The 12,482-nt window shown below is 37.1% G+C and overlaps 1 protein-coding gene across 2 annotated transcripts in view; it reads left to right on the plus strand.

The window, feature by feature from the left end:
• The window catches only part of NAE1 (NEDD8 activating enzyme E1 subunit 1), a 51,527-nt gene that overhangs the window by 31,510 nt on the left and 7,535 nt on the right, over nucleotides 1-12,482 (plus strand). For both annotated transcript variants that reach the window (XM_069085823.1, XM_069085824.1), the window contains 5 exons: nucleotides 5,545-5,604; nucleotides 5,693-5,826; nucleotides 7,225-7,300; nucleotides 7,470-7,509; nucleotides 11,405-11,491. In XM_069085823.1, the coding sequence (XP_068941924.1) occupies nucleotides 5,545-5,604; nucleotides 5,693-5,826; nucleotides 7,225-7,300; nucleotides 7,470-7,509; nucleotides 11,405-11,491 (397 nt within the window). The remainder of the gene's footprint in view (nucleotides 1-5,544; nucleotides 5,605-5,692; nucleotides 5,827-7,224; nucleotides 7,301-7,469; nucleotides 7,510-11,404; nucleotides 11,492-12,482) is intronic.

Raw genomic sequence — 12,482 nt, forward strand, 5'->3', positions numbered from 1 at the left:
ACTTCAGTGTATTATATTTTTTAAATATCAATTTTAAGGTAGCACAGTGAGTAAGAACACCAGCCCCAGTGTTGGGATGACCTGGGGATCAAATCCGGGCTCAGACAGTTAGCATCCACCCAGAAACACCTGGCCATGTAACCTTAAGCAAGTTACTTAACCCTAATTGCTTAGGGGCGGCCAGGTGGCTCAGTGAGTAAGAGGAGTAAGAGCACTGTGTGGGGATGACCTGGGGATCAAATCCGGCTCAGATACTTAGCACCACACCCAGAAGGCTGTGTAACCTTGAGCAAGTTACTTAACCCCAGTTGCTTTAAAAAAATAAATAAATAAAATATCAATTTTATTCATATTCAGCCTTGTACAAATATTCATAGTGGTAGTTTTCAAAACATTCCTCATAACTTTGGGATATATGTGCTATAAATAGTATCCTTATTTAATACACAAGGAAACTAGAGGAGGAAGGGAGGGAATGAGTATATAGCACCTACTACTTGCCAAGCACTGCTAAATGCTTTACACATATGTTTTCATCTTATCTATTCTTTCATTAGAATTAAGACTAAGGTTACGTGGCAGGCAGTAAGTGTTAAGCTGAGACTCCAGTCTGCCCCTTCCAAGTGTACTATACTGCCTTTACAATACAGATATCATATATAACTTTGAATCGTTTTGGTGTAGTAAAAGGAATATAAAATTTGTAGATGGGGCACCTCAGTTCTTAGCACTGCAACTTATTAACTATGTAATCTTAGGCAAGTATTTTAACCTGTCTTAGCCTCAGTGTCCTCATATGTAAAATGGGAATAATAATACTTGTGCTACATACTGACACAGTGGTTGTTTGGCTCAGATAATAATAAAAACTATTTTTTAAACACAAAAGTGTTCTACAAATGAGCTATGAAAGAGATATCTTTAGAAAAAAGCATTTCATAGCTCATTTATAGAGCACTTCTTTATAGTTGGTGTTGACACAATTAACATTCAATATATATACCTCTATAATCTGTACTTGAATCAACAATTATAATTGCTATTCAAGTCCTGTTGCTATTTTAGAGACTTGTGTGTGTCACACCCAGTAAGCTGTATTTATTTAACACACCTGTCCCTTTTAATCAATGTGATCTTTGAGAGGTTGGAAAAATTCAGACCCGTTAAGTCCATTTTAGAACTAGCAGGGATTTTTGTTACATTCCAAATTTTTCCCACTTTTCTCAAGCCCCAACTACATTATCGTGCCTCGTCCTTACAGCAGATGATTTAGCCTCCTACTTCACTGAAAAGACTAGAGCCATCTGATGAGAACTCCCTCTCATCTTCCCTTCTCCATTCCTCACTACTTCCCAGCATCGTAACCCACCTTCTTTTCCTTCCTGCCTATGTCAAAGAAAGACATACTGCATGATCTGAGACCTTGCCTTATCCTTCCTCCTCTCTCACATGTATTTTCTTTTTTAAATTACATTTTATCTTCAGATTCACATTCTTTCCCACTTCTCCTGCCCAAATTGAGAAAGAAGAAAAATAAAATTCCTGTTACAAACATGTATAGTAAAGCAAAATGAAATCCTGCATTGAAACTGACCATGTGCAAAAAAAATTGTCTCAGTCCATGCATACTCTTAAGCTTATCAATAATCTCTAAATCAGGAGATAGGTAGAACATTTCATCTTGAGTTCTCTGGAATTATGGTTGTTCATCATGTTGATTAGAGTTCCTGAGTCTTTTCAAGTTTTTTGTCTTTAAAATATTGCTGTTATTGTATATGTTGTTATCCTTACTCTGCATCAGTTCATACAAGTCTTTCCATGTTTCTCTGAAATCATCCCTTTCATCATTTCTTATAGCACAGTGATATTCAATCACATTTATATACCATAATTTTTTCAGCCATTTCCTAGTTGATGGGCATCCCCCTCCATTTCCAATTCTTTGACGCCACAAAGAAAAAGAGTTGCTATAAACTTTTTTTTTTACATATACTTTTCTTTTATTGATCTCTTTGTGGTATAAATCTAGTATAGTGGTATCACTAGGTCATTGAGTATGCACAGTCTACTAATTCTTTGGTCATGGTTCCATTCGTTTTCCATAACAGCTGGACTAGTTCACAGCTCAGCTGACAGTGCATTCCCACAGTCCCGCAGCATCGTCATTTTCCTTTTTCGTTAACTTTTCCAAACTTACAGGTATCACACACGTATTTTTAATCTATCTCTCTCTCCTGCCTTCTCCTCTGGCTACAAACATTTGACATTCTTCATTCCTTCCTGATGATAACAATAATTCACAACTAGATAGTGCTGAACTGAATAAAGTTATTTATACTCGATACTTCTGCTAGCTCCTCAAAACCTTTGCAGTCTGGCTTCTGCCCCCAGTACTCGAACTGCTCTCTGAAGTGTCATCTGTTACTTTCTAATTAACAAATTGAATGGCCTTTCCCTCCAGCCCCCATCCTTTTTGATGTCTTTGAAATATCAGACACTTTTGATCATCTTTCCCTTGGCTTTAGAGAGACCATACTCTCCTCATTCTCCTTTTCTTTCTGATAAGTTCTCCTCCATCTTCCTTATTCTTCCATTTGTTTCTTTTCTTTCTCTACAAAGGGGAAAGGGTGTAATCTCATTCTTTCCCCAAGAGCACCCCTATACATTCTATAAGATGATTCCCAAATCTCTGTCTCCTCTCTTTTTCTTGCTGCACTCCAAATTCATAGCTACAAATGCCTGCTATCATTTCAAATCTCAGCGTATCTAAAATCGTATTTATTATCTTTTTCATCAAAATATACTCAATCTCCTGCTTTTATTAGTTCTGTCAGTGGCACCACCATTTATCCAGTTTCTCACATTGAAAACATTTGTTTTGAATTTTTAATTTTTCCTTCTTTTACCTTTCATATCTGATAAGATAGTAGATTCTATCTTTTCTGCCTCCACAGTATCTCACATTTTTCCCCCATTGCCACTCATCTGGACTATTGTAATTGTATTGTATTCTTCACTTGTCGTCCCAGTTTCAGGCCTCTTTAATAATTTTTTTTTTTTGGAGGGTACTTGGGGTTAAGTGACTTGCCCAAAGTCACATGGCTAGTAAGTGTGTCAAGTGTCTGAGGTCGGATTTGAACTCAGGTCCTCCTGACTCCAGGGCTGGTGCTCTATTCATTGTGCCACCTAGTTGCCCCCTTAATAATAATTTTTACTAATAATAGCTAGCATTTTACATAATGCTTTAAGTTTTGCAGAGTGCTTTACAAATATTATCTTATTTTATCCTCAGAGCAGTTTTGAAGATAGGTGCCATTATTATACTAATATTATAGGTGAGCAAACTGAAGCAGAGAGGTTGAGTGACTTGCCCAGGGTCACATAACTAGTAAGTGTCAAAGGCAAGATTTGAACTGAGGTCTTTGTGACTCCAAGTTCTGCACTCTATCCACTGTGACACCTAGTTACTTCTCTTCAATCATTCTTTCAATGCAAGCTTCCTTATGCAAAGATCTGGTTATGACATCATAGTTTCCCAAAATGGGTGATACTGCCCCCTAAAGGCACTGGAACAATGGGGGGGAGTACTGTAGTAGCTTCAGGTGAAATAGGTGGGCATTGAATAAAAATAAGGGTTAACCTAACCTAACCCTAGGAGGATGCTGAGTAATTTTTTTTTAAAGGAGGTGATCAGCCAAATAAGTTTGGGAACTTCTGACTAAAGGCAAAGATGGTATCTTTATCAATTTTATAAACTTAGTGGATGAAGCAGTTAGGAACATTGGGTCAAATCTAGTTTGATGTAATCAAATTGGCTTAAATATAAGGTCATACTTTTGGCTTCAAAAAATCAACTTCATAAGAGTAAGTTTGGTGAAATCACCTTGCTCTTCCTCATGTGTGACATTCCCTCTCCTGACATCGCACCATATCACTGGCTGTCCTCCAGACCTAGAATGCCCTTCCTCTGGTGTTGAGACTTAGCTCAAATAAAAGGCATTTCTCATTCCTATCACCTCCCTCTATGAAATCTTCCCTGATCTACCTGCATTTGGGACCTCACAGAGAACTTTGTCTCTCTTTAATAGTCTTGTTGGGAATATTACTGATTGTAATTACTTATGTATGTGTTATATTCCCTTACTAGGTTGTAAATTTCATGTGGATTGGGCCGTGTCTTATTTAAATTTTTTATTTGTCCCAGAATCCAGCACATAACTGTGGACACAATGAAAGTTTAGTAAATATGGAATTATTCAGTTTTCAAGCATGAATACATATGAACTTTTACCTCTTTCATTTGTATTGAAGAAAAGATTGTGTTGTCAGTCAGTCAACAAGTATATTTTTGGCATTTTATTTTTCCCCAGTTACATGTAAAAATAATTTTTAACATTTGCTTTTAAAACTTTAAGTTCTAAATTCTCTCCCTTTTTTCCTCCCCACCCTGCCTCATTGAGAAGGCAAGCAATTCGATATAGGTTATACGTGTATAATCTTGCAAAATATATCTATAATCATCATGTTGTGAAAGAAAACACAGACAAAAAACCTCAAGAAAAAGAAAGTAAATGAAAATATGCTTCAGTCTATATTCAGACACCATCAGTTCTTTCTCTGGCGATGTAGCATTTTTTATCCTAAGTGCTTCAGAGGTGTCTTGAATCATTGTATTGCTGAGAATAGCCAAGTCATTTCACAGCTGATCATCTTACAATATTGCTGTTAATTTGTACACAATACATTTCACTTTGTGTCAGCTTATGCAAGTCTTTCAAGGTTTTTCTGAGAACATAATTTCTTATAGCACAGTAGTGTGATATCAATCACATATCACAGCTTCAGCCATCCCCTAAATGATGGGCACCCCCATAATTTCTAATTCTTTGCCCCCAAAAGAGAGCTGCCATAAATATCTTTGTACATGTAAGTCCTTTTCCTTTTTGTTTTTTATCTCCTTTGAGATACAGTCCTAGCAGTGGTATTGCTAGGTCAAAGGGTATACATAACTTTATAGCCCTTTGGGCATAGTTCCAAACTGCCCTACAGAGCAAGCATTTATTAATACCTGGCACATAGCTGGCATTTGTTATGAGCATTGGGGATAAAGATGCAAAGAATTAACCAACCATTACTTTTTAAAGAGCTTAGTTTCAAATGGGAGACACATTATCCCCATTAATCTAAGTACCTGGGGGGAGACAATTTCTCTTTTCCATTTGGTACCTTGTTTTATTATCACCTCTCATAGATTCATTTTGAAAATGCAATTTGATTATTTAAAGAGCAGAATCTATATAGAAAAAAAAGGTAGGTAATGCAAACTGGACAAGTTCATAGGAGAATCCAGATCTGGAAGGGATTTCAGAGCCATGTAGTCTAATCCTTCATTTTACAGAAGAGGAAACTGAAGTCCAAGAAGGTTAAACAACTTAAGCCCCAGGGGCAGAATTAGAATCCAAGTTCTTTGACTTTGCAGTCAATATTCTTTTCCCTGTTCTTAAATAAGAAATAGAAATTAATGTTTTCTCTGTTCTTTTCTAGATACCAAGCAGTATTGAAGACATATTTAATGATGATCACTGTATCAATATTACCAAACAGGTAATAAGATTCTTTAAGAGCACTGTTACCTAAATATACATGTTACGATGTGAAATTTCAATTGGCATTTTTTTTAATGTGCTTATAGAGTCCACCCTTTTGGATTTTGGCTCGGGCTTTAAAAGAATTTGTGGCAAGGGAAGGTCAAGGAAACTTACCTGTTCGAGGCACTATTCCTGATATGATTGCAGATTCTGGAAAATTTATAAAATTACAAAATATGTAAGTAATTCCATTGGTTCCCCATATATATAAAATTGTAATAATGTCTTTCACTGATTCAAATAAGAGACCAAATAAATTTTTTTTTGTTTATTTTTTGCTTTTTGGAGGGCAATTGATGTTAAGTGACTTGCCCAAAGTCCCATGGCTAGTAAGTGTGTCAAGTGTCTGAGTCCGGATTTGAACTCAGGTCCTCCTCACTCCAGGGCTGGTGCTCTATTCACTGTGCCACCTAGCCACCCTGACCAAATAAATTATATGAAGTTCCTTGGATTCCTAGGATGAAAATGGAACTTCATATATATGTAAATATTTAATTGGATCTGTGCTCTTGGTACAGTTCTTCTCTTGGTACAGATTATTAGCCATCTATAACTTCTCATCCTTTTCATTATTTCTTGTTTGTGTTCCTCCTAGTGATTTTTTTTCTCATTTTTTAATTCTTAAAAAACAACTAAAACAAGCAATTCTTTTTACAGAACCAGGAGGGTTGTACGTAAAACTATGTATCTATTGTGTAATACTTGATTCTCTTTTAAGTATGTTATAAATCCAACATGTGACTCTCAAAAGCTGTCCTTTTTGTCTGTAATTCTGGCCTTCTGTTCTCTTCTGTGCATTTCAAAACATGTTTCAGTTTCATTTCATTTCATTTTTTGGCAGCCTTATTCCTAACCCCCCCACAATCTATTCTGTCTCCTCCCAAACTGAGAAAATAGAAAAACAAAACCTCTGTAATGAATATTCATAGTCAAGGCAAATCCCTACACTGGCCATTTCCAAAAGTTTTATCTCCATTCTGTATCTTGAGTTCATTACCTTCTGTCAGAAGGTAGATGCTTCATCATAAAGTTGTTTGTTCTCATAGATTTTACACAGAGGATACATTCAACATTTTCTTATATTTCATGGGTATATTGCAATATTTGCCTCAAAATGACTAGCACACATTGTGGGTTTTTAATATGTAGTAAAGACTGAATTTCAAATGACATTAAGAATATTTTAGTTCCTATACATAGTATACATAACGATCAAAAATTTAAAGCTAGAAAGAGACATTAGAGATCATACAAGTCAGGCCTTTGTTTTTATAGATGAATCAGGCTGAAGTTTTGTGGCTTGCCAAAGGTCCTGGGATTAGCAAATTGTGGAGCCAGAACCAAAACCCGGATTTCTTTACTCTTGGAATCCATTGCTTTTAATACCATGTCAGGTTCCCTAATTGCAAGTGTCATTTTGATATAATACTGTGTGATAGCTGATGTCAGATTTACTAAATCACCATCTTGTTGAGAAGGAGAAATGGATGCCTTTTGTGTTCTAGTTTAAAAATATTAATTTCAGCAGTGTTTCAGACTGTTCTGAGTAGCTATTTTTAATTCTCCTATTTTCTAGTTACCGTGAAAAAGCAAAAACGGATGCTGCTGCTGTGGGTAATCATGCTGCCAAATTGCTCCAGTCTATAGGTCAGGTGAGTTGTTGACCCAGGCTGCTCTAGTCTCTGTGGTCCCATTTTAAAAATACTCTCCCAGGTTTTGGGAAAAGCTCTTATAATCTGTTATTGATCCTCTTGCTCACTGAATTCTCTTTTAACATCTGCTTTTGCTTTGGAACAAAAACAAACATTTGTCTTTTTACAGGCACCAGAGTCCATTTCACAGAAAGAATTAAAATTACTCTGTAAGTCACCTTAGATTCATTTGTTATTATTGTGTTTGCTGTATTGTACACAAAGTATGTTGCTGGGGGGACTCTCAGGAAGTTTAAATGATTCAAAATCTGCATAAGTTTCTCTATTGATGAAATCTTACCTAAATATATAGATGATGCTTAGTTACATATGTAAATTTTCTTTTAAAAAATGGAAGAATTAATTTTGCCAACAGACATTTACTAAGTACCTAATATATACAAGGCACTAGGCTAGGTACAATAATGTAAAACTTAGCCACTGAGTAAATATCTACGAGGTTTTACCTCGTAGGTGTCACTGAGATGCAATAGAATGAGAACCAGAGTTGGAATCAGTGATTCAGAATAAGATAAGAATAATAATATTCCAGTCCCAATTCCCTTATTTAGAGGCAGCAGGATAAGTAAAAGTGAGGTTGGAATCCTGGCAAAATTCTAGAATATGTTACCAAAGGGATGTTTATCAGTGAGCATCTAGAAGAAAAAGCAGTCAGGAAGCATTTATTAAGCACCTACCATGTTCCAGGCATTGTGTACCAGCAGTAATTATAAGATCCAATATTGCTACATCAAGAGGGAATTATGCCAGACTAACCTCATTTCCTTCTTTGACTGGGTTACTAGACTGGTAGATTAGGATGATGGTTATAGATATATTTTATTTGTGTTTTAGCAAAAAATTTTGAACATTTCCTTATTCTTCTGGAAAAAATCAAAAGATAGGGACTAAATGATAGTATAGTCAGACATCTTCAGAATTGTTCAAATAGTGAGACTCAGAGAAGAGTCATTAAATTTTACTTTGGCAGGAAATCTCTAGTGCTGTGCCTCAGTGGTCTAGGCTAAGCCCTTTGCCATTTCCTCTTTTTTTTTTATCGGTGCATTAGATAAAGGTATAGATGGCACGATTATGAAATATGCAGGTAACAAAAAGCTGGAAGAGATAGCTGACTTACTGGATGACAAGATCCAAAAAGCTCTCAGAAGACTAGAATAAAACGTTGGGCTGATTCTAATAAGATGAAATTCAATGTAAAAGTAAACGTAAATTTAACTAAATGTAAAATCTTAGACTTTGTTTCAGAAGAATCAGCTTCATAAAAATACAAGGTGGATAAGAATAGCTAGACAGTTCTTAGTGTGAAAAAGATCTGGGGATTTTAGTGGACTGTAAGCTTTTTTGATTTGATAGCCAAAAAAATCTTAATTGTAATCTTAGGCTGAGTTAAGAAAAAGGTGGAGTGTGGCCTGGGTAAGAGATAGTCCAGAGACTATACTCTGCCAGGATCTGATGCCATCTCTGGAGTATTGTGTTAAATTCTGGGTGCCATTTGATGGAACTGAGGATATTTACCTTAGAAAATATAAGACTCAGGACATGGTAGCTATCTTCATATATTTGAAGGTCTGTCACATGGAAGAGGGTTGTTACTTGTTTTGTATGGCTCCATAGAAAAATAGATAAAAGTTGTGGATGTTAGAGAAAAAAAAATTAGAAAGATCCCAAAGTAAAATTGTCTGGCTTGGGAAGTAGTTGGGTTTGGCCTCACTGGTATTCTTTTTTTCTTTTTTTAAAGCAGTTGGGGTTAAGTAACTTGCTCAAGCTTACATGGCCAGTTATTTCTGGGTGTGGTGCTAAATAAGTATCTGAGCCCAGATTTGATCCCCAGGTCATCCCGACACTGGAGCCAGTGCTCTTACTTGCTGAGCCACCTGGACACCTCTAAGCAATTGGGGTTAAGTAACTTGCTCAAGGTTACACAGCCAGGTGTTTCTGGGTGGGTGCTAAGTGTCTGAGCCCAGGATTCGATCCCCAGGTCATCCCAACACTGGAGCCAGTGCTCTTACTCGCTGTGCTACCTGGCCGCCCCAACTGACTGGTATTCTTAAAGCAAGGGCTGCATGCACATTGGTTTGGTATGGTGTGGAGGAATTCTTATTTAAATATGGTTGAATTAGGTGACGGATGACTCTTCCAACCTTGAAGTTGTGTGACTGATAAGATTATATACTTAATCCTACTTCCTGACCCTAAAGTGAATAAATAGAAATGAACTCTATAGTTTCTGTAAGAATCACAATTTCAACAAAAATTTAGACATTATTAGAATTACAAAAATTACACTTAGAAAGAATTAGTTGGTGCAGTGGTTAGATCACTAGACCTGAAGTCAGAAAGATCTGAGTTTGAATCTGTCCTCAAACACTAGCTGCATGACCCTGAGCAGGTCATCTAATGTCTGTCTTTCTGTAAAATGGAGATAATAATCTTCCAGGGTTGTTGTGAAGATGAAATGACATAACATTTGTAAAGCATTTTGTAAACCTTAAAGTACTTTATTATTATTAAACTAGATATAGTGTAAGAATGAGTATATAGTGTGAGCCTTGGTGTAGTGTCAGGGGCCTGACTGTATAGTAAGAGGACTTGGGTTCACATCTGTTACCCTGAATGGTGGCTGTCACTTTTTTTTTTTTTAAGCAATTGGGGTTAAGTAAGTTGCTCAAGGTTACATGGCCAGTTATTTCTGGGTATGGTGCTAAGTATCAGAGCCCAGATTCGATCCCAGTTCATCCTGACTCTGGGGTTGGTGCTCTTACTCACTGTGCTACCTGGCCACCCCTGGCCGTGTCACTTTGGGCATGAATTTTACCATGCCTATTTTGTCTGTAAAATGAAGGCATACAATTAGATCTCCAAGTTCTCTTCCAGATAGGAATAATAGGATCCTGTGATCTTCCACATTACTTAAAACAAATAAGGTCAGATGCTTTTGGATAGCTGTAAGACATTTTTATCCTGGTGCTTGGGGGTTCGTGTCCCAGTTTTGTCAGGGATCCTTAGCTTTCTCAAGCCACAGCCCCTTCTTTAAAATGGGATCCTGATATCTGGACTCTCTTTGTCACAGGGTTCCATCCTTTAGTGAATCTCTGGCAACCCATAGGTTTATGATGAGGATCTAGTGAAGCAATGTGTGTGAAAGTACTTTGTAACTATAACCTATCTGGTATTGTTATGTACCATATCATCTATTCATGGATTTATTTTCCACTTTTAGAAGAAGTAGAGCTTTTAACTAGGTAGACCTGAATATCAAAGTAAATGCCAAGGAAAAATCATGTAATTGAATCAGTCCCCACCCCTACCCAAAGGGTATTTCCTCCCATATTCTCTTGCTGGAAAAGGAGGAAACACTCCACACATGACTCCCATCTCATAGCTGTCTCCAAGAAGCCAGCTGAGCCTCAGCCCTGTCCCATTCTGCCTGTGCAGCTGTCGCTCCTCTGTGACCCTGAAGCCACTGCTGCTGCTTTCTGTGGGCACCATCGTAGTTTCTGTTTTCTTTTATTGTCTATTTGCCCTGTCATTTGTGTACCCACATCCAAACTCTCTTAAGTTTTAAACCCCCACAAGGTCTGAAAGATTGAGTCCCGTTAATACTGAGCTTTAATAGACACTCAAGTATCAGTTGATCTGATTTAATTTAATACCCTATTTTTAGGGTTTAGTATCTGAAAAGAAACAAATGCCCAGAGCACAGCCACATGGTCCTCTTCTCAGGACTACATACCACACCATACCAATACTTCTCAGGAATACAAAGTAGACTTAGGAAGTCTACTTTGGTGGTTTTAATGGCCTTTGTTGTTCCCACATATGTGGCATTATGCATTTACTGAAAGCACTGATCTAGATGCAATCAATCATTTCAGATTCCTTTTAGAATCTGTTCTCTTTGTTGGTGAAAGAAATCTCTTCACAGCACATTTCTGTGAAGGGTTTACACATGTCATGTATAATGTAGTGTAGCCATAAGGACTTGTGAATTAGAATATTAATTTGCTGCAACCATTTAATTCTATAATATTTCCCTGTGTTTAGGCAGTAATTCAGCATTTCTTCGAGTAGTGAGGTGTCGATCCCTCGCTGAAGAATACAGCTTGGACACTATCAATAAGGATGAAATTAGTGAGTATACAGAATCTTCAAACAGCTATCTTAGTGACTTTAAATAGTTCTTTTAAAATAGCTTTAGCAACTTTTCTTTACAGTTCAATGTTGTCATGCAGCCATCAGAATAAATATTTTTATTCCATAATATATGATAGAATCAGAGCCATCAGAATAAATATTTTTATTCCATAATATATGATAGAATCACTTCTTTGGGGATCAGGTGAAGTCTGCATGACTGTGACCCTGCCTAAAGCTAGAGAACAATTGTCATTTTTCTCACATGAAACTGAGATGAAGGATAGGCTTCTAGCATCAGTACTTATGGCAACAGTTTTTGAACCAGAAATTGCATTTTTAGCATTCAGAAGGCTGTAGTCAACCGGCCTGGGGTGACCTGAACTTAGGAGGAAAAGGACTCAGGCAGCTAATTTTACTTATTTATTTGTATGTTTATGTATGTGCTTCCATTTATATTGTTGTGTTTGTCCTTCATTTTTTAAGAGGACCATGGCATCAGGAAATGATGACATGACTTGCAGTTGACTTTGATTTGAATGAGAGAAGGTTATGCAAAGTCACCAGCCTCACTTTCTCCTCCAGAGCCATTTCGATCCAGTGACCTGATATTCTCAGGATGACTGGAGATGACCAGGATGCATTGGGAAAACCCTGGCCCTTTTAGGCTAAGGCCTTTTTAGGTACTCACTTACAGTGAGGTAATGCCCATTCATTGAATAGGCCTCTTTTAAGAAGTGAGTCTAGGGATGGCCCCTTAATTAGAAAAAAGAAAGAGGGGGAAAAAAATCAAGCTGGGAGGGGAAGACCTTCTGGCTTACAGTTCCAAAGAGAAACAATTACCATTGACATTCACTCTAAGCCAGGAGGGCCCAAAATACAGCCATAAAGTGGAGCTTGGGCAGGGACCTCTTATGGTCCTATCCAAGAGTTTCAGAGTGAAGTGGATTGAAGGTTTAAGATGGAAATAATTCCTTCTTTCTAAAAC

Source organism: Petaurus breviceps, unplaced genomic scaffold, assembly GCF_028583685.1.
Source record: "Petaurus breviceps papuanus isolate PSGF00001 unplaced genomic scaffold, PetGlider_PUasm1.0 176, whole genome shotgun sequence".
NCBI classification, from domain to species: Eukaryota; Metazoa; Chordata; class Mammalia; order Diprotodontia; family Petauridae; genus Petaurus; species Petaurus breviceps.